At 49.1% G+C, this 25,135-nt stretch overlaps 1 protein-coding gene across 6 annotated transcripts in view; it reads right to left on the bottom strand.

The window, feature by feature from the left end:
* The window catches only part of RPH3AL (rabphilin 3A like (without C2 domains)), a 130,514-nt gene that overhangs the window by 88,834 nt on the left and 16,545 nt on the right, over positions 1-25,135 (bottom strand). For all 6 annotated transcript variants that reach the window (XR_009347929.1, XR_009347930.1, XR_009347928.1 and 3 more), the window contains exon 2: positions 19-131. Coding sequence is in view for 1 of the 6 variants with exons in the window: in XM_059148390.1 (XP_059004373.1) it covers positions 19-95 (77 nt within the window). In the remaining 5 variants the exon portion in view is untranslated. The remainder of the gene's footprint in view (positions 1-18; positions 132-25,135) is intronic.

Genomic DNA, 25,135 nt, shown 5'->3' with positions numbered 1-25,135 from the left:
AGCCTTGGAGGTACTCACTTGGCTCGCAGGGCGAGCTGCCGATCATTGGGGCAAACCCACTGGTCATTCCCACTGCCGAAGATGGTGTCGGCCATGGCTCGGAGTGTCCAGGGCGGGGCAGGGAGTCACATCTGAAGGGAGAAGGGGGAACAACCAAGAGCATGCCATCAGTTGGGGTGCAGGTGGCAGCCAGGGATCATCAGGCATCAAGCACTGGCACTTCCAGCATGTCCCTGTACCCGGCCGCCTGCAGATACCTGGCCATCAGAATCCTCTGGCTTCTGTTCCCTCAAAACTCATCGTTCAAAAGGATCATAATTTGGGGAGGGGAAACTAGGTAGCTCATGCAGCTAAGTGACCAGATTGGACAGGACTGGCAGGACATCCGGAGTTAGAAGCAGAAAGGGAAGGAAGAGGGAAAAGGGGAGGGCAATTGACTCCTGCCACTCCCAAGTACAGCCCCTACCGATGAAGCACAGTGCCAAGCAGGAGGGGCTGGGGCTGTGGGGCACACAGCTAGATGGCCCGGGGAAGCCGTATGTCACTCCCAAGCCTAGGGGACCCATCATGGCCACCCCAGGCCCACAGGCGCAGCTAAAGTTGGCCACTTTCACGGCTTCTGCTCCCCAACATGTTCTGCTGACCATCACAGTGCTCCCCAGGACAGGAAGGAGGGTGGGGAGCCAAAGCTAGGACGACAAGGAAGATAGCACCACTGGGAATCCAGCAGGGAGGCCACTCTGCTTCAGAACTTCCTGGGGCTTAATGTGCACGGTCTAGTCCAGCTGCCTTTCTCCTTGCCCCCGAGGCTATGACCAGCTCTTTGATGATCTAGCATAAGGGTACTGAGCATGTATGCTGAACGGAGTGTATGTGTATGAGTGTGTGTGTGTGTGTGTGTGTGTGTGTGTGTGTGTGTTGGGTGGAGAGAATGGCAGCTGTAACTCAATCCCAGAGCAAAGATCAGGGGCTGCACTGAGTTATCCACACTGCCCTCTTCCAATCCCATCTAGACCAACAGATCTCAAACAGAGGAATCCTTCCTACTCTTAAAAACTACCGAGGCTGCTGGGGAGCCTGGGTGGCTCAGTCGGTTAAACGTCTGCCTTCAAGGGCTCAGGTCATGATCTCGGGGTCCTGGGATCCAGCCCCAGGTCGGACTCCCTGCTCAGTGGGGACCCTGCTTCTCCCTCTCCCTCTGCATGCCCCTCCCCCTGCTTGTGCTCTCTGTCAGATAAACAAATAAAATCTTAAAAAAAAAAAAAGCTTGTATATTCATAGCAGCATTATTCACAACAGCCCAAAAGTGGAACTAATTCAAATGTCCACCCACTGATAAATGGAGATCATATGGAGTTATCCATACACAAAAGAATATTATTTGGCCATTAAAAGTGAAGTAGTGCTATAAGCTATAAAATGGCTGAATCCTGAGAACATTATGCTAAGTCTAAGAAGGTGGCACAAAAGGGGAGCCTGGGTGGCTCAATCGCTTAAATGTCCGGCTCTTAATTTCAGCCCACGTCTTGATCTCAGGGTCATTAGTTCAAGCTCTGCATTGGACCCCACACTGGGCATAGAGCCTACTAAAAAAAAAAAAAAGCCAGTCACAAAAGACCACATGTTGTATTATTCCATTTACAAGAAATGTCCAGAACAGGCAAATCCACAGAGGCAGAAAGCAACCCTAATGGTTGTCAGGGGCTGGAGTGCGGGCGGAGGGAAGAAGGAATGAGTTTCTGCTAATGGGTTCAGGGTTTCTTTTTGGGGTCATGAAAATACTCTGCAATTAGGTCGTGGTGATGGTTGCACAACTTTGAGAATAAACTAAAACCAATGAATTGAATCCTTCTAGAATGTGAATTTTATGGTATATGAACTACATCTCATTAAATGGTCATAAAAAGTTTTTGAGAACACCAAATTATGTGGGCTGTATCTATTGATACCACATTAGAAATTAAAACTGAGAAAAAAATTAATTTAGATTCATCGAAAAACAATAAACCCATTAGGCATTCACATGTTTCATTTAGAAAGTTGCATTTTCAGAACAAAAACGAGTGAAAATAATGGCTTTGTTTTGCATTTTTAAAGATCTGTGTAATGTTTGGTCTAACAAAAGTTAGCTGGATGATATCTGATTTTTCGTTCAATCTTTTGTGATTCTGTGGTTTTGTTCCACGTGATGGACATCTAGACTCTCATAAACACGTACGACAGTTGGGAAAAGGAGAAGTATTTTAACAGTCTTTCCAAATATTCGTGGATATTTTTTTCTCGTGTACCAGGTTCAACAGATGGTAGCTTGTTAAAGATTTAGTGCTAATGTGGCATCTGAAACCATATTCATGAACTCTTCCTTTTCTGTACATTTGTGAGAGAATGGGATGGAGCATTTCATTATTATTATGAAAACAGTTCTGACTCTGTGAATTTCCTGAAAGGTGGTGAAGACACCCTCCCCAGATCCAGATATCATGGTTTGAGAGCTGCTGTTCCAGAGTAATGTCACCGATTCCTATGATGACCAGCAGGGGGCAGTGAGTTGGCTGTAGCTAACTGACCCACACAGAGACCAAGCCCATGACCCTGACTGCAGTGGTCTCTCTGTCCCATTTGGCACATCCAAGCACCTGCTCTCTCTCCACTGTGGGCCACCTTGGGAGAGAGCCCAATGTACATCCAGACCCTAAAAGACCCACCTGCAGAGACCCCATGGCCAGGCCCAGCACTAGGATGCCACCATAACCAAAGGCCTTCTCAAACCGAAAGTCTTGACCTTCCCCCAAATGAGGCTAACGTATGATCCAGGAAAACACAGATCAGGACAAAAATGACACACTTATCAAACACCTGTAAACCAGCGTCCCACTTCTAGCCTTCAGTGCTCTGTGGTTTGTTTTGTTGCTTTTCAGAACTTGTTATCTTGGGAACAGCACAATCACACTGCCCCCAGGCTGTGAAAAGCATTACTCTGTTCCAAGTGAACGTGCAGACCACACTACAGTTCATTAGCCCTGTTTATTATTGTTTAAAAGAATACTCTAGGAGCTTCAAGAAATGGAAGTGATGGGGGTCCCCTTACCAGGAGAGAAGGTGCCGGGGTAAAGTGGGTGTCCTACTGGTCATTTGTGATCACCTCCCAGGTGCCACCGCTCCTGCAGGGGGCGCCATGTCCCAGGCCATGAGGGTCCTGAGCCTTCCTGCCTGTCTAGGGGCAGCGGGACATAGTGAGGAGGGGGTGGCCCCTCTGCTCTACCAGTCACCTCCACAGAAGCAGCGGCACACCAGTGGTGACCCCAGAGGGTTGGAGCAAGCCAGGGAACCTCAGGGTGGGAACTCCATCTTCTGCAGAACTTTTAAACCTAGAGTGTATGGAGTTGGGGGGGTTGTTGAGGAGAAAAAAGGGTCCTATGCTCTCAGGCTTAAACCTTCACCTCCTTTATGGTGAGGACAGGTGGGGACATCCATGAGAAGACAGCACAGATGGAAAGAAGATGCAGCAGTTTCACAAGCCGAAATCAATCTTTATGGAATGAACCCGTTTTTGTCCCCTTTGGGTCACTTCCTAGAGAGGCAAGATCCTTGGGGATCATGGGCAAGAAAACCCCTAGCTAACATTAATTTTTCCTCTGACCCATTTGAATTCTATTCCTCTTCTTCTCTTTTTAAAACTTTAGCTGAAACAACTCTGCAACCACCCACAGGCATTTCTGTTCTGTTCTTTCTAAATCTCATCACTATTTTTCTTGTTAGACAGAAGAGAAACAAGAGAGGTTAAGAGACTGAGTAAAGGTTACACAGCTAACAGCGCTGGTCTAATAACCCTTTGTTCCATAGTGATGTCTCTGCATGAGGTCACGCTCCCCGTAGGGCAGAGGGAAGGCTTTGGGGGCAATGAGGAGGGGAAAAGACTCAAGGACAGAAAAGACCTGAGAAAGTCTGGCTTTTATGCAAACTTACTGGAAGGCCAGGAACCAGTCAGTGATCTTCCCTGGGCCTGCGTTCTCTCATAGGTACCGAAGGGGCTGAGACAGACATGCTGGAGGGATCACCCTGAGCAATTCCGATAGGCAGGGAGGGAGGGACAGGTGGTAGTAGGGGCAGGGGGGTGGCGGACAGGAGACTGGTGGCTGCTCTAACCCGGGAGGTGGGAACTGAGCCCCACCCCAGCCTAGTCCCCCCTGGGGTGGGAGCAGAAAGGCATGCCCCTGTCCCCCAGCTTCAGGGAAGGCAAGCAGACAGATGTCACTTCCTGGGGTCTCAGGCTGTGAATGCTGGCTGGCAGGGTCCTCATCGATGCTAAGATCTGCTAAGATCACAGCTGAGCATGTCCACAGGGGTGGCTCCGGGAGAGAACTCGGGCTTCCACCCAGGCTGCCTCGAACATCTCATAAGGCGCAGCTGTCCTCTGCCCACACAGAGCAACCTCGGGACAGATGGGGACAGATGGAGAGAGAGGAAGGGCAGCTTGAGGAGCCACATTTTAGGAAACTGCCAATGGAGCCAGCTTAGGTTCTCCAAATCTCTTCAGTCTGAGCCGCCAGCTCCCTGACTCTCCAGCTGAACCCTCTTCATCCGGGGGCCCTTCTGCCGAGCTGTGTGCTCACCACCAACCAACACACACCTCCCAGGGCTCTGCTCCCCTCCAATGGGGGCTCCGGAAGGAGGGCTGGGGAGGGCCCCTTCCCAAGGCCCGTGTGCACTTCAGAGCTGGGTCCTTAAAGATTCCAAAGAGCAGGGCCCTGGGAGTTGAACATGGACTACACTCTTGTATGAATAAACTCCAATCAGTCCAGGTCAAAAAATCAGCTAAAGAGGGAACCAAACGGGGCTTAGAGAAGGCAAGTAAAAAGACGGGAAACGCAAACCACACGTTCTCCAGGAGGAAAGAGGGACTGGGCCAAGGGCCTAGAGAGAAGCGAGGTGGGAGGGTCTGCGGAAAGGGCCGCGCAGAGCTCTGGCCTCCTCTGTAAGCAAGGGGATAACAGGCGGCCGGGGCCAGGTCTGTCTCTGAAGTCCGTCCGGCTGTGAGGGCAAAGAGCCCAAAGGAGACAGTAACCAGTGTGTGTGTGTGCACACTCATATGTGCATTCAACCGAGGAAGGAGACTGGTCCTGCAGGAGGCGGGCTCAGACCTGGGAACCCAGAGTCGCCCCACTCTACTGACGACTGGCTCCCATATCCTCCCCCAGGGGCCCGGGAACTCTCCAGGGGCCTGTGTCCTCCTCGCCTCTCCATCCCTGGAGCCCAGCACAGGGTCAGCTACACAGCAGGTGCCCAGTGAATCTCTGTTCATTGGAACGGACTTCATCAGAGAGACAGGTGTTCCCAGACAAGGAGCGATGCAGATAACAAGCCAAGCGTGCCCAGAGCAGAGCTGGGCCAACCATGCTCTTCGACTTGCTCACTCACAAAATGGTCTGTTCCTCAGGATTCACCACAGGGTAGTCAGCCCTCCAAGAAGGCAGTGTGCCCAAAAGCTGGGACTCCGGGCCTGCGAGTGGGGCCTCCTTCCTGCAGAGCAAGACTCACTGAGCCCTTGGAGGCTATGCCCTCAGGGGCACATAGGCTCAAGGGACACCTTCACTCTGGGTACCAGGAACAGGGAAGTGGAAATGCCTGGTGATCATTTCCTGAGACAATTCTGTGGGGAAGGAGTTCATGAGCCTCAGGCAACTTTCTGAAGCAGATCTGTGAAAACAAACTTGGGCTTCCAGGGAGATTCAATTCTCCTCTCTCTAAGGTCCAAAGCCCCTCACGCTGGGCGTTAGTCACTGCAGACAAACCCTGCCATCACGGGCCAGGCTGTCTCCACTGGGCACAGCAGGGTATCACAAGCAAAACCAGCTCACACTCACTCATTGCCCACCCCACATGGAGACTCCTGACGTCTCAATGTAAGGACTCCCATTTTTCCCCCCAGGTATTTCCGTAGAGCTTTCAAATAAAATTGGATTCTTGCCACACATCCTGCTTGGTGGTCTCTTATCACATTGTACTTTCCTACATTGTTAAAATTCCTCAAAAACATGGGTTTTAATCATTTGGTTTAGCATTCTGGATATATTTTATCACTGTCCTGTTTGGGAGCCCATAGATCGCTTCCAATTTTGTTCTACTGTATTTATATTCAACAGCAAAATGGATCTCTGGGGGGTGAACCTCTGTGCCTATCTCTGATTGTTTTCTTAAGATAAATTCCCCGAAGGGAAAGCATATTTTTTTTCTCATATATTGTTTTTTATATATATATATATATTTTTTAAAGATTTTATTTATTTATTTGACAGAGAGAGATCACAAGTAGGCAGAGAGGCAGGCAGAGAGAGAGAGAGGAGGAAGCAGACTCCCTGCCGAGCAGAGAGCCTGATGCGGGACTCGATCCCAGGACCCTGAGATCATGACCTGAGCCGAAGGCAGCGGCTTAACCCACTGAACCACCCAGGCGCCCCTTTTTTTTTTTTTTTTTTTTTTTAAAGATTTTATTTATTTATTTGACAGAGAGAGATCACAAGTAGGCAGAGAGGCAGGCAGAGAGAGATTTTTCTCATATATTGTTGAGACAACTTTTACCACAGTGACATTCAGTCTCTCAACGCTTTCAGGTGCTGGTCTCGGCCTACTCTCTCCAAGGTGCTTCTAGAATTATCTACTACTTTTTGAAGCGATAGCAGCACTTTTGAAGTGTCCCATTAGCCTCCTGTGGATTTTGTATTTTTGATCCCAGAACTTAAAACCTATCTGGAAATCTCCAACAATTAGATTTTATGATGTACACAGTCCCATAATCACTAAAACAAGGCTTCCTCTCCACAAACATTCAGATCTACTTGAAAGAAACCTTCTGCCCCCTTAAAGGGCTTCCTGCACTCAGAATCCAGTAAAGTGAACACAGATGTGAACCCAGAGCCCCAAGTGACCCAGGTGGTCAGGTAATTCCCCTCCAGCCAATGTTCTCCTCCAAACGGGGGTGGGGGCTCCCCCTCCACCCCAGGTGAGGATGAGATGAGAGCACACTCCTATAGACTCCACCGAGCAGCCCAAATCATCACCAATCCAAGAAAACACTGCAATTAGATTCCCAGCCTTCCAAACCGCTTTAACTGTTTTAACACTGCACTGGGACACGCTGCAGCCCAGGCTGTCTCTGAGGTCACAGAGGGTGGGGAGCTGCAAACCCACCAGCCCTTTGAGAAGGATTACACACACACACACACACACACACACACACACACACACACACACGGGGGGGGGGGGGGGGTGGTCTCTGCTCTGCCTGCCAGGGGCTAAGGCGGGTATAAGAGGCAACTGCCCTATTACCAAAGCTAATGACCTTTTCTTTGGGTGTGGTTCCGTCTCCCACCTTTAGATCCTGGCATTTTCTGCCTCCTTGATTTTGTTTTAGGGAGACTTCCACAGAGATGACTGGGACAATGACTCCCCTGGGTATGGTGTGCATCGACAACCTTGTGGGAAGAGAAGAACTGATACAGAGAAAAGAGTGGGAATGAAGCAGGCTGAACGGAAGGGCTCAGAGAAACCACGGGGCCAAAGAGGGAACACTGTGTACAAAGGTCAACACAGTCACCAGCAAGTACAGGGCTCTGGCTACAAAGAGCCACTGAGAGAGAACAAGAAACATGCATCCCTCCGTGTGCAGTGCAGGAGGTTTTTTCTGAAGCATGATGAAAGGAATGCCTGGTCCAGCCAAGGGCCACAGGTGGCCCACGGACTCAGGAACCATAAATAAATGTCGGACCAAGTTTGGGGGTGGTTATTATGCAGCATTATTGTGGCAACGAATAACCGTTACGAATGATACCTGGTAAATAAAATCGCAACCCCAGCCTCAGTACTCCGCCAAACCCCCTCCCACAGCTATCTGTGGAGTTAAACTTCCAAACCTGTGAGCCCTGGGAAGGCCAAAAGCCCAGACACAGGAGGTAAATAGACACAAAGGGCAAACAGAAGCAGCCTACCCCCAGCGCCATGCCAGAGTGAGGAGGAGGTGCTGGGGGAGGGCCCAGAGCCTCCTCGGGTGGCCTGTACAGAGCTGGAAAGAGGCTTCATCCTGGTGCCAAATCTGAGCCGACACCCAGACGGCAGCACCCGCGAGGCCTCAGAGCCTGCTTCTAGCCCCCAGGGCCCCACTGCTATGAGCCTTCAGCCATGCCTGCCTGGGGCGGGAGGGCAGAGAGGCCGTTCCCCCTCTACCCACCAGTCTGCCTAGCCGAGACAAGCTGGCTGTGAGGGGATGGGGTGGCAGGGGAGGAGGTGGCGAGGGTCTAAAGAAGGGAGAAAAAGCAGGGATGAATATTAAAAATACTTGCTCCCGAGCTGGTGCTTCCCAAGGCCTCCGAGACGCCTGTAAGAGCCCTCAGTTCTACGCCCAGGTATTAATATTCCAGGGAACCCTTAGCAACAGGCCCTGACATCTGTTCGGTTACCATGATACGGGCAACATGCTAATAGCAAGATAAGGTGAGCAGAGACATCCACGTTCCCTCCACCTGTCACACAGCCCCGGGAGGATCAAAGAGCCAGACAGGAAGCCTCAGAGGCCTGTCTGAAGCCAGAGGGAACCTCTCTGTGGTGTCTTGGGCTAATTACACATGAGGCAGGGCTCCAGGGTTCGGGAGAAGAGGTGCCCTGAGGAAGCCACTGCCTGACAAACGTCCCTAGAACCTACCCCGTCAGCAGGCGTCCTCACAGATCTGCTTCCTCGGGTGACTCTTCCCTCCTGCCCTGTTCTGTTCTCCGCCTCTCCTGTTAGGCCTCACACTTGGCCTTTGGACCTCCTGAGGTCTCACGCCCTTTGCTTGCAGCCAGAGAGCTCATCCTTAAAGCTCAGATCAGGACGTGGGATTCCCTTGTTCAAAAACCTCCAAGGGTTCCCCACTGCCAAAGGAACAAACAAACAAACAAACAAAACCCAATGCCACACTCAAGGTCATCCATGCTCTGGCCCAAAGCACCCCTCCGAGCTCACCTGCCACCACATCTCTCCACGAAACTCACGCTCTAGCTGCCAGGAGCCTGGGAGCATTCTGGCCGCGGGGGTCTGCCTCTCAGGAAACATGGCTTCTGCACACCATCTACCTGAGGCGCCCTGGCCCCGCCTGTCTGGGAATTCCCTTACTCCTCCCCACCCAGCTCCTGTTTGGAATCCAGCCCCCAGGCCTCCCCACAGCATTTCATCCCCCTTCGTATGGGGGGCAGGGGGGCCCTCCACCTCTGTTACCCGTATGAAGACCGCAGCTCCCAGGACGCACCCCGGCGGCCCCAGCATGGTGCTCAGAACACAGCGGGTGTCGGTCCACCTCTACGGACCTAATACTAACTAACCTTCGAGCATTGACCGCAGCCTGTGGATGAACGCCCAGCCTCCCCGGCCTCAACCGGAGGCCCCACAATGTGACCCTCACACTTCCCTAACCACGCGCAGGCCCATCCCCCGCACAGGCCTTGCGGGTCCTGCCTCTGGCCCACCCTTCAAAGTGGTCTCCACCGACTAGAACCATAGGAAATCTAGAAAGGACCCCAGCTCCTGAGGAATGGTCAACAACAGCATATCCAAGCACAAAGGCACTGTCGATATCACAAATGACAAATGACCTGGACAAGGGTTTACGGCAGGATTCTGTACAAGAAGTAGGCACAGTGATGCCACGATGGACCCACTGTGTGCCCCCGCGGGAAATGCAGAGTCCACGCCTAACAATACGCTTCGGCACTGGGGGTGAACTTCTTTCCGTCATCATTTTCTAAGGCTACGTAAGGCACCCTACCTGTCCTCATGGCTCCGGCTCACTGTCCCCCTTTCACACGGGGCTCTCTTAGACCCCACGGCCCCTGCTCGGATTCCCACAGCCTTTCTTGTCCATTGTCTTCCAGGCCAGCCAATCCTGGACACCCCGTGGCCCATTCCGTGGCACAGCCCCACTGAGTCACAGAGCGAAGAGTCTGCTGTGGCCCTCCGAAAGGCAAGCAGCAGCCACTTTTGGCTCCGTCACCCTCATTCATTCAACAAAACAGCACTGAGTGTGGACCGTGTGTCTGACTTTGCTGCAGGGTGAGCTGGGGTGGTTCTTTGTGCCCCCAGAAGGCTTCCCGAGAGAGGAGGCCTCCCTTACCACGGCAGGGTCTTCTCCCCAGGGAAGTAAATCCTCACCCATGATGCCCACTCAGCTGGGCCCAAATCCCTGCCTGTCTCTTTGTCTAACTGAATCTGTTTTCTCGTTCCCAGGCTGAAATGCTGTGGAAAGCCTCCAATCGAAATGAGATGCAAAGCATCCCACTTCTTCCCCCTCTCACTTCGAGCGCCAGCCCTCCAATTTTAACAGCCACATGCTCTGCCTACATGTCCCCAGAGGCACAGCTCGCTTTTGTTACTTCTGAAAGGCCTAAAACAGGGCAGGGACAAGTCCCAGCTCCAGACAGTAACAGTTGGTAGAGCTCCACCCTGGGGGTCCAGACCCCCAGAGCCAGACTCTACCTGCACACACACAGGAGGGACTGCCGCCTCACCAGCAGTGGTCCATTCCCCATCAGACCACGTGGCATCAGTCTCCTAGGGCTGCTGGATCCATTTACCAAAAACCAGGGGGCTTACACAATTCTAGAGCTCAGAAGTCCAAACCTGAGATGCTGACAGGGCCAACTTCTTTCTGAAAGACCTAGAAAGGAATCTGTCCCATGCCCCTCTCTTGGCTTCTGGGGTTCACACGGCAATCCTTGGTGCTCCTTGGCTTGATAATGTATCATTCGAATCTCCATCTTCTTCTTCACGTGGCATTCTTCCTGTGCATGTTCACATGGTTGTCTCCCTGTGCCTCTCAACTGTCCTGGACTGAGATTAAGGGGACTCCAGGATGACCTCACTGGAACCAAGGACAACCCCAGTGCCCCTAATTCTCAATAAGTCCACATCCTGAAGTGCTGGGGGGAGGGGTGGGAATTCAACATAGCCCTCTGGGGGACACGATTCAATCTAAAACACAGGGCAACCTCAGAAACCGGAGCCCTACACTGGGGGTGCAGACAGCGGCTATGAGGACCCTTTGATGTGTATGCACAGATGCATGAGTTGGTCTAAAATGCCCCCTGAGCAACTAGGTGCAGGAAACTGGGCGAGGAGCCTAAATCTAGGAGAGTTGTCATGGTTGATGCAAAAAGAGGATTCAAGGAAACAATTTCTGGGACACCTGGGAGGCTCAGTCAGTTAGGGGTCTGCCTTCGGCTCAGGGCATGACCCGAGGGTCCTGGGATCGAGTCGGGCATCAGGCTCCTTGTTCATTGGGGAGCCTATGTCTCCCTCTGCCTGCCGCTCTCCCTGCTTGTGCATTCACTTGCTCTCTCTCTTTTTTTCTCTCTCTGACAAATGAATAATCTGTGAATAATAAACACAACAATCTCCTTTGGTCATTGCTTCTCTTGGGAGCTCTTAACAGGGGAGTCGTGACTCGGATGGGAATAAATTATACCTTTACTTTTATTAACCTGCAACTGACATTATCTATTTTCTTCCACTATAAATGTAGGCAACACATCATAGTCATATTATCAGTATACCTGTGGCTTGGCCGCTAATAGACCAACAGATATTTACATATCACAGAATTGCAGATATCCCCAAATATCATTTATGTTCATCACTACTTCAAAATTGTAATAGTTATTAGACCTACTGTAAGGTGATTTACTTAATGATTCAAAGGACAGAGATTACTGTATCAAAAGCTCATTTAAAAAAAATATTCAGATAACTCCAAGTCAATATAATTGGTTGCTCTGTAATCCTGTTTGTGCATTTAAAATCATTATCCTGAGAAAGTTACCACAGGATTCACCAGGCTATCAAAAAAAAGGGTCGATGGCACAAAAAAAAAGAATGGGAGATGGAATCAGAGCTCAGTTAAGGTAACCAGAAGAAAACAGGCTTGCAGTGTGATAGGTGATGTGGCCCCTGGGAATCTGCTTAGAAAATCCCCAGTCCTCTCGGGGCTGCCAAGCACCCCACTTAGGGTGCACATGGGAAGGGGTGTTAGCATTGTTTGTCTTTTAGTGCAGAAAGACAAGCCTGCTTTTGTGTGTGCAATGTGTGTGGGTCTGAAAAGTCGTAGTCCAACAATTTTTGCAAAGGAAATCTGAGTTTAGTTCACACCTGGGAGTCGTCGTTAGAGGAGCCCAGCAGAAACTTCTCCACGAAGCAGAGAAACCTCGGGAAGGAAATAAGGTGCACGCCAGCTCACTGGCTTGGTACAGTCTCAATCCTCAGGTATGCAGACAGGGGCAGTCCCCCAGGTCTGGGGGGCAGCTTCAACACTGTCACTGCCCCCAGCGGCCTCCACACGGCCCTGCCAGGACACTGGCTCTCGGGGGGTTCTTCTCAGGCTCTGCCACGTACTTCTCCATTCTTCTTCCACCCAGTTCGACCAGAGCCTGGGCAGGGACCCTGGCCCTGGCTATATGTTTAAAGCCAGCAGCTAAGGCAAGCCCCAGCCGACCTAGCCTGCTATCTGCTAGCCAGCTGTCCTCTCTTGGTCATGGAAACACAAACAGACGTTTCTCTGTTCCGAATCCAAGGTTAAGTACTGTGCTGCCAGGTGCCAGCTGTCAACTTCTCTGCACCCATTCCCCTGGTAGAGGCGAAGACCCCAAACAAATGGGGGTGCCCATCCTGAATGTCCATGGTGAGGACTGCCAAGGACTCAGGCATAAGAGGAGGGAGCACGTCCAGCATGCAGCATGGCACAGAGGAGGCAGCAGGAGAAAGGCCAGCTTGGCCCTGAAGCTATGCCATGGGAGAGAGAAAGCCGCTGGCTTTACGGGGCACCACCTACCTGCCGGTCCTTGCCCCAGGCTGATCCACTGAAGTTCATCACAATCCCAAGGGGACGGCTTGACCATCATCTCCTTCCAGAGAAGGAGCTGAGACCTGACGCTTGAGAGGTGCAGCCTCAAGGCCACCCAGCTGGCCACTGGCACTTTTGGTCCCCTTCTCTGTCCCCCAAGGAGCCCTGGCTATGGCATGTAGCATCTAATGAAAGCCAAAGACTGGAGTAGTCGGACACCATGTCCTGTGCTCCCAGCACCACGGAGCGTGCAGGGGTTCACAGAAACTGAGATGCACAGAAACTGGCCAAATAGTCCTGGGAAGGCTTGGGGTTATCTGGGTCACAGACGCACGTGCAGGCTGCTCTGGCCCGCCCCAGAGCCCTCAGAGCAGTGAGGCATGAAGCCACAGGTCTCTGACGGCCCCTGCTCCCCGCCATTCCCACTGCCTGACTCAGGTGCTCACCCAGACCTCGGGCACCCTGTGATTCTAAGTGGTTTGCCTGCCTCCAGTATCGCCCGCCCAGACGTAGCCTACCCTGCCATCAGATGGGCCTGACAAAGGCCCGGCTCTCCTTAGACACTTCCAAATCAAGCCCAGCATCCTCACCTAGAAGTTCATGGCCATCCACAGGTTCTACCCCACCTTGCCAAATTTGTCTCCAGACACGCAGAAACACTTGGCCTTCTTCCTCATGTCTCAACCCACACCACCTCCAAGCAGCCCTCTTGCTGCCCCCCACTCCATACCCACTGCTCCAGCCTGAAGCAACTGACATCCTCATACACACTTTTTACCCCTTCCTAGCACCTGACAATTCCTGATGGCTCATGAATGTGTCTGACCTTTCCTATTGGACCAAATGTTCCCGGGGAGCAGGACAAGCCTCGTGCCTGGACAATGCTCCAAATGTGCACTGGAACAGGACCAAGAGTCCAGGAATAAGCCCACGCATCTATGACTGGGTGATTCTGATGCACTTGACAAGGAGGTCAAGATCATTCAATGGGGAAATGAGACTTCTTCCAACAAATGCTGCTGTCACAAATGGGGAGCCATATGCAAAAGTATAAAATTGGACCCTGCCCTCACACCACTTAAAAATTCTAACTAAATGGGGGCGCCTGGGCAGCTCAGTCAGTAAACATCTGTCTTCAGCTTGGATCATAGTCCCAGAGTCCTGGGATCAAGCCTCACATGGGGCTCCCTGCTCAGTGGGGAGGCTGCTTCTTCCTCTTCCTCTGCCACTCCCCCTGCTTGTGCGCTCTCTCTCTGTCAAATAAATATATAAAATCTTTTTAAAAATTAACTAAATGGATCAAAGAACTAAAACTATAAGACTCTTAGAAGAAAATATAGGGGTAAATCTTTACACCCTCAAACTTAGGAGCAGTTTCTTAGCTATGACACCAAAAGCATGAGCAACAAAAGCAAAAAAAAAAAAAAACAAACAAACAAAAAAAACCAGATAATTTGGTCTTCATTGACATTAAAAACTTCAGTGCACCAAAGGATGCTCTCAAGAAGGTGAAAAGATGACCCACAGAATGGAAGAAAATATTTGCAAATCATCTATCTGATAAGGGTCTAGTATTCAGAATAAGTAAAGAACCCTTCCAGCTCAACAGTAAAAGGCAACTCAACTTAAAAATGTGCGAAGGACTGACATAGACATTTCTCCAAGGCCGATATACACGTGCCCCAAAGCACATGAAAAGATGTCGGACACTGTCAGCCATCAGGGAAACGTAAACCGAAACCACAACAAAACAGCATTTCGCACCTACCAGGACGGCGAACATTTTTTAAAATGGAAAACAGTGAGTGTTGGTGAGGATGTGAGGAATCAGAGCCCCCTTACACTGCTGGTGGGAATGTCAAGCGTTGCAGCCACTGTGGAAAAGAGTTTGCCGGGTCCTCAAAAATCAAACACAGAGGGGTGCCTGGCTGCTTCTGTCGGCAGACAGAATGGCTTTTAATCTCAGGGTTGTGAGTTTGAGCCCCACCCTGGATGTAGAGGTTACTTAAAAGTAAAATCTTAAAACAAACAAACAAAAAAGTTAAACATGGAATTACCATATGACTCAACAATCCCACTGCTAGACGTGTTCCCCAAAGAACTGAAAAGAGGTGTTCTATCAAAACCTTGTACACAGATGTTCGTAGCAGCACTGTCTGCAACAGCCAAAAGGCTGTGGAAACAACCCAATGTCCATCACCTAATGAGGGGAGAAACAAAATATGGCAAAACTGTACAGTGGGATATTACTTGGCCATAAAAAGGAACAAAGTTCCTATTCATGCTACAACACAGATGAACCTTGAAAACGTGACAGCCACAGATAGCTGCCTCGCCTACAACTACCTTTATGTGAAATGTCCAAAACAGGCAAATCTATAGAGACAGGAAGTAGACTGGTGGTTGCCCAGGGCTTACAGGGAAGAGAGCAACTAAGAGTGGAAGGATACAGGGTTTACCTTCGCAGTGATGAAAATGTTCAAAAACTGGCTATCGGACGGTTGCCCCATCTGTGAATATACTAAAACCCACAGAAATGTACATTTTCTTTTCTTTCTTTCTTTCTTTTTTTTTTTTTTTGAATTGTACATCTTAAATGGGTGACCTGTATGGTATATGAGTAGTATCTCAGTAAAGCTGTTTAAAAAAAAATCACGGGGCACAGTGAAGAATGAATTGGGGTCTGAACAAGACAACCAGGTACACAGTCTCCAGCAGGCAAAGAAGAGGCTGTTTATATTTCACCATCAACCCCTGATGGTCTGGGGCCAGTTTAACTGTAAATTAACCTCAAAAAAAACAAATCACACAACAGATGGTACATTTGTGGAAACACTGCAGGAGAGGGGCAGGGGCGAGAAAGAGAAAGACAGAAAGCAAATACATTCAAATGCTAAGAATTACTGAATCTTCGGGGAGGGACGACAGGTTTCCTTTGTACTATTTGCATCGAACTCTTCTGCAATGGTTGTAAACCTTCATAATAAAAACTTTCATGGTGAGCTCTCAGTGGCTAAAGCTGGAATGATGTGGACAACAAAATAAATAATACTAACATCGGATTCTATAACCCGTAAGGTAAATATCTATGAGTCCTTATATAAATAATTGAGCAAATAACTAAAGAGGGCAGTTCCTTTTTGCAGAAGAGCTCCAACTAATAAATGTAGAAGGAATTAAGGAAACCGAAGAATCACCATAAAACATCTCAGTAATAACCGTTACAGGGAAGATCTGGGGATGGATCCCAAAATTAGGAGGCAGAAGTTTGAGAACAAACAGGGTCTATTTGCATAGTCTCAAAGTATCTCCCCCAGAATATTTGTTAATTATGAAGGAAAAAATAGTAACTTTACAGGAGAGAAACCAGCAGACACTACCGGAACCAAGTGATCCACACTGACACCACCAGTGATAAGACATTTAGATATCACGTACCTCCTCATACAGTTCACTGAGAAAGACATATCCCTCTGGGAGAGTCTTACCAAAAATTCACAGCCCCAAATGAATCACGAGAAAATACCAGACAAACTCAAACGGAGGGACACTTTAAAAGTAACTGGTTAGGGGCGCCTGGGTGGCTCAGTGGGTTGAAGCTTCTGCCTTTGGCTTGGGTCATGATCCCAGGGTCCTGGGATCGAGCCCTGCATCGGGCTCTCTGCTCAGTGAGGAGCCTGCTTCCTTCTCTCTCTCTCTGCCTGCCTCTCTGCCTACTTTTGATCTCTGTCTGTCAAATAAATAAATAAAATCTTAAAAAAAAAAAAAAAGAAAAGTAACTGGTTAGGGCGCCTGGGTGGCTCAGTGGGTTAAGCCACTGCCTTTGGCTCAGGTCATGATCTCAGGGTCCTGGGATCGAGCCCCACATCAGGCTCTCTGCTCAGCAGGAAGCCTGCTTCCCCTCTCTCTCTGCCTGCCTCTCTGCCTACTTGTGATCTCTCTCTGTCAAATAAATAAATAAAATCTTTTAAAAAAATAAAATAAAAGTAAGTGGTTAGAGCTCTTCAAAAATGTGACCACCATGAGAGAGAAGGGAAAAATGAATGAGGAGTGGTCATATTGTTACATAAGCAAGTCAAGCAAGGTGAAGGGGACACAGGAACTCTGTGAACCATTTTTGCAAATTCTATATGAGTTAAATTATTTCAAAATAAAAAGCTTTTAAACTGTTCATAATTAAAAAAACAACTTGAAGGGGCGCCTTGTCTGTGTCAGGCAATTTTTAGGACTTTCATTGTTTGAAACTATTACACTTGTATTATTTCAATACTTCAAGATAACATGGATTAAAATCTAGATGACATTTTGTTTATTTTTAAAGATTTTTAATTTATTTACTTGAAAGAGAGAGAGAAAACAGCAAGCAGAGGGCAGGGGAGGCGGGACAGAGGGAGAAGCAGACCCCCAGCTGAGTAGGGAGCCTGATGGGGAGCTTGGGACCTTGGGACTTCGGGATCTGGCCTAAACCAACCAAGCACCCCCAGATGGCATTTTTAAATAATGCTCCAATCTATTTAGTAACTAGTTTGAACTAGTTTTGCTTTAACAGTGAGTAGGGTCATCCATGGCCCTGAACTCCTCCAAAACCCTGGTTAATGAAAACCATCTTTGTCTCATTACCCCGGTCGATGCTATTAATGTATTCTCCTCATGGAAAATTCATATTGCACTCACTGACCCACCAGCCAGAGATGACGCTGACCCGAGTTCCAGAAAAGGGAACCAGAAGAGAAGTAAAATATTAATAATAGAATCTAAGCGGTGGGTATGTCAGATTTCACGGTAAAAGTCTTTTGACTCAGCTTTACATTTAAAATTTTTCAGAATGAATTGTTGTTAAAAAAAAAAAAAAAAGGAAAGGAAAAATTACGAATGAGTATTTTGGGCACTCAATCCATAAGCCCAGATTCACAGCCTCAGTGGGAGAAAGCAGAGGAGCACAGGGGCCCCATTTGCTGAAAACTGTACCTGCATGCCCCCCTCCTCCCTACAGGGTCTGCAGGTGACGGGGCTGCCTGGAGGAAGGAGAAGGAGTGGGACTTCCCTGCCACGGCAGAGGCCTGGGGCCTGTGGAGACAGTCTCCATGTAAATACATTCAGCTCTTTGGGTCCAAACCATGGCAGAAAATGAGCAGCAGCCCACTGTTTTTATTAGTTCCAAATGAATTCGGCAATGGATGCCCAGGCTGACCACGCAGGCCCAACCTGGTCCTGTACTCCCAGGTAGTCCCGTAGAAGGGCACGCAAATTTGCCTTTTCTGACGAGCAATAAAGGGCAATGGTTACAAGTCTGTTCTTTGGATCAGGTGTCAGGTTTGCATTCTGCCCTGTGAATTATGAGCTCGGTGACCTTGGACAGCTCCTTTATTTCTCTAGGCCTTAGCAGCCTCATCTGTAAAACGAGGAGCTGTCTCCTGGGGCTGTTGAGAAATTAGATCAGTGCTTCTGAATCAGGGTGATTTTGTCTCCCAGGGGACATCTGGCGCGTTCTGGAGACAAGGCAGGGGGAGGGGGTGCCACTGGCTACAGTCCCGTGGGCAGAAGCCAGGATGCCACTAAGTATCCTACAAGGCATAGTCCAGCCCCCCACAATATGAAATCATCCAGTTGAAAAGGTCGAAGCACAGGTTGGAGAAGCTCTGGTTTATTTAGATGCTGCGGATAAGACATCCAGCACTGGACCGGGACACTATGCGCTCTCTGTGAAGGCCACCATCACAACCATCGCTGGACCACCACCTCGGCCACCAGCACCCTCACCGTCACTGCCATGGCCCATTATTAGCAGCATTGAGATCCCAGGACCCAGCAGAATGCAGGGAGGCGGCATCAAGAAATGCCACTGTACCAAACAGAACTAATAGGTCCTTCCTTGGGGTGGAGGACCGCCATCTTTGGACCTGCCCCTTCAAGCGGCTGAGCTCATCTGAGCGACCTGAAGCAGTCTGGGGCAAGGAGTGGGAGGTGGGTACGGGGCGTACAAGTGGGGCACTCTGGGGAAGGGGTCTGAACAGATGACGATGATGCCTGCTGACACCTCGTTTAACACTGACCATGGGCGCACCTGGGTGGCGTGGTTGGTTAAGCGTCCGACTCTTGAATTCAGCTCAGGTTATGATCTCAGGGTCCCAGGGCTGAGTCCCTGTGTGAGGCTCCCCACTTAGGAGGGAGTCTGCTGTTGGGTTCTTTCTCTCCCTCTGTCCCTTCCCTCACTGGCTCACTATCACTTTCTTTGGAAAATAAAAAAATAAATAAATCTTTTCCAAAAATCCACAAAAACCTTAACTCAATTCTCTCAGAGACCGAAGGAGGTCACTTCGTAACAGAATAATATATCCACCCTCCCCACCATGACTGCAACTACGGAGCGGTGTTTCCCTGGCAGGGAGGAGCAACATTTCACAGAATTTGCCCTTTGCCTGTGGCCAGTCTTTCCACGTATCTGACCTCTGCACAAAGAACCTCAGAAGGTAGATGGTTCCCAGGCCTTCCACTCCGTTTTGTGGGATATGTCCAGAGGATGTCATTTCCAGGCAGGGCAGAGGCCTGGGGAGCAGCAAGTCCCCCTCCAGCAGGAAGGGAAAGGCCACACTGCCTCTCTAAGAGACCTGTCGGGACCCACTGGTGAGGCCATACGAGGAGCCAACTCCAACGCCCATGTCTCATGGAGCCAGGAGCCAGCCAGCCTGCAGCCGCTGCTGGGACACCACCGTCCACCCGGTCACTTTCCCAGCTCTCCTGACTTCTCACTGCCAACCGCAGGAACTCACTCAGACGAAATGGACCTGAGGTTCATCCCCAGAGAAGTCAGAAGGAGGAGGACCTGGGGTGTCTACGCTTGTAGCCAGGCTTGGAGAAAGAGCAGCTCAGGGGACAGGGCCCATAGCAGGTGTGGTCAAGAGCAGGCGAGTGCAACAAGTCTGGGGCTTGGAACGAGAGAAGTCAGAGGAGGCCAGGGAAGGGCTGAGCCGAGAAGCGGGTGCCTGCTGGGGCATGACATGCATTCCATACGCACACACACCCTGCCTGCTCTGGGGTCTCAAAGACTAGGACACAAAGGGAACACAAAACATCATACAGGAGAAGTGAAAGGCATGCTTGTTGATTACCTGTTAGAAGAACCACCACCTACTGAATATTTACTTATTTGTCAGGCTTGGTGCCAAGTGCTTTGGCAAATCATGGCAGGGTTTTGTTTTTTATAAGATTTTATTTATCTATTTATTTGACAGACAGTGAGCGAGAGGGTACAGCGGGGGAAGGACAAGGAGACTCCACGCTAAGCACAGAGCCCAATGCAGGGCTTGATCCCACAACCCTGAGTTCATGACCTGTGCCAAAATCAAGAGTCAGATGTACAACCAACTGAGCCACCCAGGCACCCCTCACAGCAGGTTTTAACATGCCCATTTTACAGGTGAGAAAACTGAGGCTCATAAAGACAAATGATTTACCCAACGTCACACATTCAATAAGTGACAAAGCCCGGAATTCGAACTTAAACGCCCAAGCTCTTAATTTCAAGAATATCCCAACAGCTCAACACTAAACAGAACTACATGTGTTTTGAAGTCAATCACCCCCACATAAACACACACAGTCTTTTTGCTTTATCCTTTCAGGTAAGTCAGAGATGATGAATAAGATTCCAAATGGGGGAACACTATTTTTTTCAAAAATAAGAAAACAACCCAGTTAAAAAATGGGCACAAGATCTGAACAGACACCTCATCAAAGAAGATACACAAATGGCAAACATTAGCATACGAAAACATGGTCAATATCAAGTCCTTAAGGAATCACAGATTAGGATAACAATGAGATACCTATTAGAAAGGTCAAAAATCCAGAACATTGAAAACACCAAATGCTGACAAGGATGCAGAGCAACAGAAACACTCTCCTTTTTTTTTTTTTTTTTTTTAAAGATTTTATTTATTTTTTGAGAGAAAGGACACACACAAGCAGAGGGAAGAGCAGAGGGAGATGGAGAAGCAGACTCCATCCTGAGTGCAGAGCCTGATGCAGGGCTTGATCTCACAACCTTGAGATCACGACCTGAGCTGAAATCAAGAGTCGGGTGCTTAACTGACTGAGTGACCTGGCACCCCAGGAATCTTACTCACCGCAAAACTGTCCAGTTACTTTGGAAGGCTGTACTTTACAAAACTAAATATACTCTTCAGTTATAATCGTGACCCCACAATTCCACTCCCTGGTATTTACCAAAGAAATGCAAACTTACATCCACACACAAAAGGGCACACTAATGTTTATGCCCGTTTTATTCATTATTGCCAAAACTTGGAGCAACCCACACGTCCTTTGATGGTGAACAGATAAATACGCTGTGGTACATCCATAGAATGAAATAAAATTCAGTAATAAAAATGAGCTTAGCCCATGAAAAGACATGGGGGAAACTTAAAGCATACTGCTAAGTGAAAGCAGCCAGTCTGGAAAGGCTATGCGCTGTATGACTGCAACTCTGTGACATTCTGGAAAAGGCGAAACTATGGAGTCAGTAAAAAGATCAGAGGTGTTGGGGGAGAAAGGAAATGAACTTGTAGAACACAGGATTTTTACGGTAGTGAAACTATTATAGGATACTGTAATGGTGGATGTACTCACGTCTGTCATTATACAACTGTCAAAACCCAAGGTACAACACCAGGAGTGACCCCTAAATGTAAAATACAGGCATATAATTAATAATTATAAATCAAGGGATGCCAGGGTGGCTCAGTTGGTTAAGTGACTGCCTTCAGCTCAGGTCATGCTCCCAGAGTCTTGGGATCAAGTCCCACTTCAGGCTCCCAGCTCCATGGGGAGTCTGCTTCTCCCTCTGACCTTCTCCCCTCTCATGCTCTCTCTCTCACTCTCTCTCTCAAATAAATAAATAAAATCTTTAAAACAAAATGAAAAATAATAATTATGTATCAATACCAGCTCATCAATTGTAACAACTGTACTACCGCATCAATGCAAGAAGTTAGTAAGAGGGGGGAACTGGGGGCAGGAAGGGGATATGTGTGAACCCTCCCTATGTTTCACACAATTTTTTCCTGTAAACTTAAAACCATTAAAATCAAATGCTAATAGAACAATTTTTTACTTTTCTTCTACAGAGGGAAAAAAAAACATGACACCCCGGTCTTCATCTGTGGGAAATCTGCTACTAGGATTAAAATTAAGTTGGTAGACCACGTCAGACCCTTCAAAATGTTTTTGTGTCAGTTACGGATATGCTATCATCCCCGATCACAAACAAGGAAAGAAAGCACGTACTGTTCGTTCGTGCCTTTATTCCGCGAATGTCTTCTGTGTCCCCACCACATGGGGACACAGCCCTATCGCAGACGGCTGCCAGGCTGACAGACGCTAGCTCCCAATGCTTTTCCTTCCCCGCCTGTATCACAATTTGAACGTGTGCATTTCTTTGTTTGTTAATCTCTGTAAGATCCTGGGGTGGGGGTGGCTCCGTTTTGTTCGCTGCAAATCCCCAGGGCAGCCGCCCCTGAGCAGGAGGAATCCCGAGTGAACCAGACAAGGACTCCACGAACGCGGGGGCCACACCAAGAACGGCAGAGGCAAGAGCAGGGCTGCTGGGGTCCTCTGCGGCAGCCCCGGAGGGCCTCGGACAGAAGAGTCCGGTGGAGAGACAGAAAGGAAAAAGCAGGGACTTGGCAGGCATGAGGCCGGCATTCCAGGAAGACAATCTTCCTGGTAGGACTGCCAGAAAGGAAGAGACCTCTGTGAATTTCAGAGCTGGAAAGTCACTCAGGAGATTGTTACTTAAGATCACAGGCCTTAAGGACACACAGCTCTTGGGTACCAAGTCAGAGCAGGTGAGATCCCAGGACCTCCTAGGAGCCCAGGAAAAGAGCAAAGTGCACCTTGATTCTTGGGCCTTCACCTAAGTGAAGCTAATGATAGAGGAGAGTGAACATAGACCCCCAAACCCCCCCCTGCAATCCCCTGCCATCCAAGGTCAGGGAGTGTGGCCAGAAACAGCCAGCTCAAGGATGAACTACCTCTGATGTCAAATCCCCATGCTAGGCCATATATACTCATTATTTTTAAATTAAAATAATTTTTAAAAATTTTTAATTAAAATTAATTTAAAATGAAAACAATCACCTCTGCTGTATCATAACTCCCAGAATCCCCATTATAGCGCTGCTGGATTTCACAGATGTGCCCAGGACGCTGTGGGGGGCTGTACCCCACGCAGACAGTGACTGGCTTCTTCCAAGTTACAGACCCTGTCCAAAGTTTCACCAGCAAGTATACAGAAGCGGGCTCTGCAGCGAACAGCCTGTGTCATTTGGGACCAGCTCAGTTTCCCCACACTCTTTTCCCTCTTTCACACAAAGAAGCAGCTATCCAGGGGCGCCTGGGTGGCTCAGTGGGTTAAAGCCTCTGCCTTTGGCTCAGGTCATGATTTCAGGGTTCTGGGATCAAGTCCTGCATCCGGCTCTCTGCTCAGCGGGGAGACCGCTACCCCCTCTCTCTGCCTGCCTCTCTGCCTACTTGTGATCTCTCTCTCTGTCAAATAAATAAATAAAATCTTAAAAAAAAAAAAAAAGAAGAAGAAGAAGAAGAAGAAGAAGAAGGCAGTCATCCTTTCTCAACAGGTTTTGTCCCAGATGAACTCTGTTTAACTCAAAGTTCCAAACACGGTGCCTGGAACATAGTAGGTCCTCAAGGGGGAAAAGAAAAAAACCCTTGCTTTCTAAACCAAGCTGGTCTCTGAACACCTGGTGAGCTTCTCTGCACTAGAAGGAAGAAATGGGAGAGTTAAATAAGACAACTGGCCCAGATGACTGCAGGCTGAACGAAACCCTTGCCCAGGGCTATCGGCCACGCTGCCTGGGCCAAGCTGGAGGCCAGGAAAATGCTTGCTTCCTTCTCCTGCAGGAACTCAGTGCTCTGGCCTGGAGAGGAGTTTCCTTCAGCTGTCCCCACCCATTTCCTCCAGAACATTCCATGCTCAGCCAGGACATACCAAGAAGAGGCCACTGGGACCAACTGGGAGGGGTGGCCTGAACCCCTCTTCCAGGCCTCTCTGTGCACACGACCTGCACTTTCGCCTGGCTCCCACTGCCTCCCCACACAGAGACCAAGCCTTGGTTTGTCCACCCTAGACCTGCCTCTCTCTAGATTCTCCAGGCTGCTGGCCAGAAACAGCAGGAGACAGGCTGGGGAGCTGGGCTGCTTGCCCTTAGCCATGGCCCTAGTTTGGCCTCTTATACTCTCTTTACTTAGGTCCCTGACTGGTCAGCCTACTTCTAGTTCTGGTACGTACTACAGGTGAGTCTCTTCAAGGGCAGTCATGAACCACTCCCCTCCTCAAGCACCTTCAATGTCTCCTACTGCCCCCTGAATGAAGTTCGGAGACCACACCCAGATTGACAGCTCTCTCCGGCATAACCCAAACCCACCCTCCAGTCCCCACAGGGCTCATAATGAAATGAATTCTACCAAGATCTGAACACACATTTCAGGACCTGGGAGTACAGATTTGCCCTAGCTGGATCTTATTCCTCCACCACCCTCCCCCCACGCTTCCTGACTCTCCCGAAAGCCCTTTCCCTTCCTGGTCTCTGAAGTCCTCTAGCACACTGTCCCCAAACCTCGGGCATCTAGTGCCACTTGCTATCCCCACGCAGCCCCCGCACTAGTCTTTACTTAATATTTTCCTTAACATCCACTCATTCTTTCGCTTCTACTTCTTTTCAAGGGAAACTTTGTATCTCCACCTTAACTAGGAAACCATGTCAGGGTGCCTAGTCTGACTCTTGATTTTGGCTCAGGTCATGATCTCAGGGTCATGAGATGGAGCCCTGCGCTGAGTGTGGAGTCGGCTTTGATTCTCTCTCTCCTTCCCCCTCTGACCTTCCCCCTAACTCGTGCACATGTGCACTCTCTCTCTCTAAAATAAATAAATCTTGGGCGCCTGGGTGACTCAGTGGGTTAAGCCTCTGCCTTTGGCCCAGGTCATGATCTCAGGGTCCTGGGATCGAGTCCCACATTCAGCTCTCTGTTCAGCAGGGAGCCTGCTTCCCCCACCCCTCTACCTGCCTCTCTGTCTACTTGTGATCTCTCTCTCTGTCAAATAAAGAAAATCTTAAAATAAATAAATAAATAAAATAAATAAATTTTTAAAAAAAGAAAGAAAACCATATCATTTGCCATGAACAGATGGCAACTGAAGAAAACAAAGTTATATTCTAATAGACATGAAAATAAATACATAATTCATTAAGTGTTTC

This window comes from Mustela lutreola, chromosome 15 (genome assembly GCF_030435805.1).
Source record: "Mustela lutreola isolate mMusLut2 chromosome 15, mMusLut2.pri, whole genome shotgun sequence".
Classification (NCBI taxonomy): Eukaryota; Metazoa; Chordata; class Mammalia; order Carnivora; family Mustelidae; genus Mustela; species Mustela lutreola.
Note: the sequence above shows the minus strand (reverse complement) of the source record. Positions and strands in the feature narration are given on the sequence as shown.